We start from the raw sequence: 2500 nt of genomic DNA, 5'->3' as shown, positions 1-2500 counted from the left end.
TTTATAACTTTGTGTTACTTTGATTTGCCAGCAGTCACGGCAACATATCTAAAAAAAAAGTGCGAGGCACATTAAACATCATATTTTGGCGATGACACAATCAAATACAGACACAATAAAATAATAATTATATGAAAATTGAGAATTTAAAATATGTAACTTGTTCATCATAATCAAATGTCAATTGGTGCAGTTTGATAATAGCAAAAAAGAATCATTACAGAAAATAAAGAAAAGAAGAAGAAAAAGAAGAAAAAACAAAATATTTTGTTTTAAATTCAGTTACAGACATCGACACCAACAATATCAAATGTTACAATAATCAGTATTGACATGTCATTCATCATAACCAAACATCAAATGGGACAGTTCTTTGTCAAAGAACTTGTCTTTTTAAAAAGAGTTGACTGTTTCTGGGGTTTTTTGTTTCAAATTTTAGTTTGTTCCAGAAGTTGACAGTTCTAAAAATGAATGATTTTATTTCTATTTGAAGAACAATCCTCTATGTATATTTTGTATTTATCTCCTCCAGTGAATGTAACATGAGAACATCTAAGAAAGTCTCCTGCATTGACATTATACTTATTATTACCAATTTTGTATACATGTATAAGATCTCCTCGTCAGCGCCTATACTTAAGAGACAAGAGTTATAATGTCCTTAACCGGTCAGCATGAAATATCTACTAAGTCGCTATTACTATTGTACCCGATTTCACAGTAGCACAATAGTAAAAATAGTATAAGGCATCCCTGTAATCATTTATTTAAAAAACAGTGGTTCAGGAAATGCGTTATGCGTTTCTCCCGAACGCATCCGTTTTACTATAAATAGATTTTGACGCGCAATGATATTGTGAACATAACGATAATCCTTAAGGTCAAATCGTTGAATTTGAGAAGCAATCATAACGAGAAAGCTTTTAAACAAAAGATATTTTAAAAGAAACAAATGACATGAGAAGGTCATTGGATGGGTATATTTAAAGTATTCTTGAACTCCTGTGTTTGAAATTTTGAATTCGGTCACACTGCACCTCCGGAGGTCGCGCAGCAGTATTGGGAACTTGTTTAACATTCCATACTGCCATACTCTGGAAAAAAACCATATTTTGACATTTGGCCAGAAAACTCGTCCTTCAAATATCGATCGATTTAAATGACCCTCATCTTGGCAAAAAAATCTCAAACCTGGGACTTCGATTTTGCCAAGATGAGGGTCGTTTAAATCGATCGATATTTGAAGGACGAGTTTTCTGGCCAAATTTTAAAATATGTTTTTTTTCCAGAGCACGACAGCGTAGGAGCTAAAGAATACTATAATGTAAAACATCGGGCAAGTATGGCTTTATTAAAATATAGGCTTTTACTCATTACATTTTTTTTCAACAAATCACACAACATCTATATACTTACTTGGATTTTGTGAGTCTTTTGTTCCAAACACAGCCTTATTTCATAGAGAGCATCATCTCTCTGTTGATTATATTGAGAGTAGAAAAATGCAACAAATAGCCCAACATTACATTGTGCAGCAAATGGCATAAAAACGATTTGTACAACACCTATGTCATGAATCAGAATGACTCCAATATTTTTATGTTCACTTAACCACTAATTTATTTCATCCGAGAGTTGCAAACACCCGCGCAAAAAGGAATCTGTATAATAATCTTCAAATCATATAAACATATCTAACTTCATGAGTGCTAATAGACTTACCTCGGATAGTTGAATTTCGAGGTTGGTTATTTTTTCCTTGTTACGACATGATCTTTCCTGTCATTGGAAAACAGAAAAAAAATATTATCCTCATCAACTGCAAAACATACTAGACAGACAAACATGCCATATGTACCTACCCAGCATAGTTACAGTTTTCCTTTATAAATAAAACTACCCGTTTCTAAACTGTTAAACCTATCACCTGTTGTCGATTTGCATGCACATTATCAGAGAAAAGTATGTGTTGCCTTGGGGAAAAGAGTGGCGTAAAATTGAACATCTATTATCTACTAATTAGCTCAATTTCCCCCTTTCATTCTACTTCTACTTTTTTGACTACTTCTCAAGCATGACTAGTTACTACAACCAGCACTTAGGAAACTTAAATTATTGAATGTCAATAAAACTTATTTTTAACCCATATATTTTGAAACAGATTTAATCCCTAACGATCGATTGACAAAAGTTCACGTCACAATTATTCCACCACCACGCTTTCCATTCATTTCCTTAACCAGTTAACTGCCGTACTCTGGAAAAACTCGTATTTGAAGATTTGGCCAGAAAACTTGTTCTTCAAATATCGATCGATTTAAATGACCCTCATCTTGGCGAAAACTCTCAAACCTGGGACTTCGACCTTGGACTTCGCGAAGTCCCAGGTTTGAGAGTTTTTGGAAAGACGAGGCTCATTTAAATCGATCGATATATAAAGGACGAGTTTTCTGTCCAAATTTATAAATACGATTTTTTCCAGAACTCGACAGTCAACTGG

The 2500-nt window shown here is 33.6% G+C and overlaps 1 protein-coding gene across 9 annotated transcripts in view; it reads right to left on the bottom strand.

The window, feature by feature from the left end:
* The window catches only part of LOC144968002 (uncharacterized), a 156929-nt gene that overhangs the window by 138115 nt on the left and 16314 nt on the right, over positions 1-2500 (bottom strand). For all 9 annotated transcript variants that reach the window (XR_013644492.1, XR_013644494.1, XR_013644493.1 and 6 more), the window contains exons 8-9: positions 1723-1779; positions 1417-1476 (exon numbers count right to left, since the gene is read on the bottom strand). Coding sequence is in view for 4 of the 9 variants with exons in the window: in XM_078905922.1 (XP_078762048.1) it covers positions 1417-1476; positions 1723-1779 (117 nt within the window). In the remaining 5 variants the exon portion in view is untranslated. The remainder of the gene's footprint in view (positions 1-1416; positions 1477-1722; positions 1780-2500) is intronic.

The sequence above is a fragment of the Berghia stephanieae genome, chromosome 3 (genome assembly GCF_034508935.2).
Source record: "Berghia stephanieae isolate SIO BIC M18660-M18661 chromosome 3, UCSD_Bste_1.3, whole genome shotgun sequence".
Taxonomy (NCBI): Eukaryota; Metazoa; Mollusca; class Gastropoda; order Nudibranchia; family Aeolidiidae; genus Berghia; species Berghia stephanieae.
Note: the sequence above shows the minus strand (reverse complement) of the source record. Positions and strands in the feature narration are given on the sequence as shown.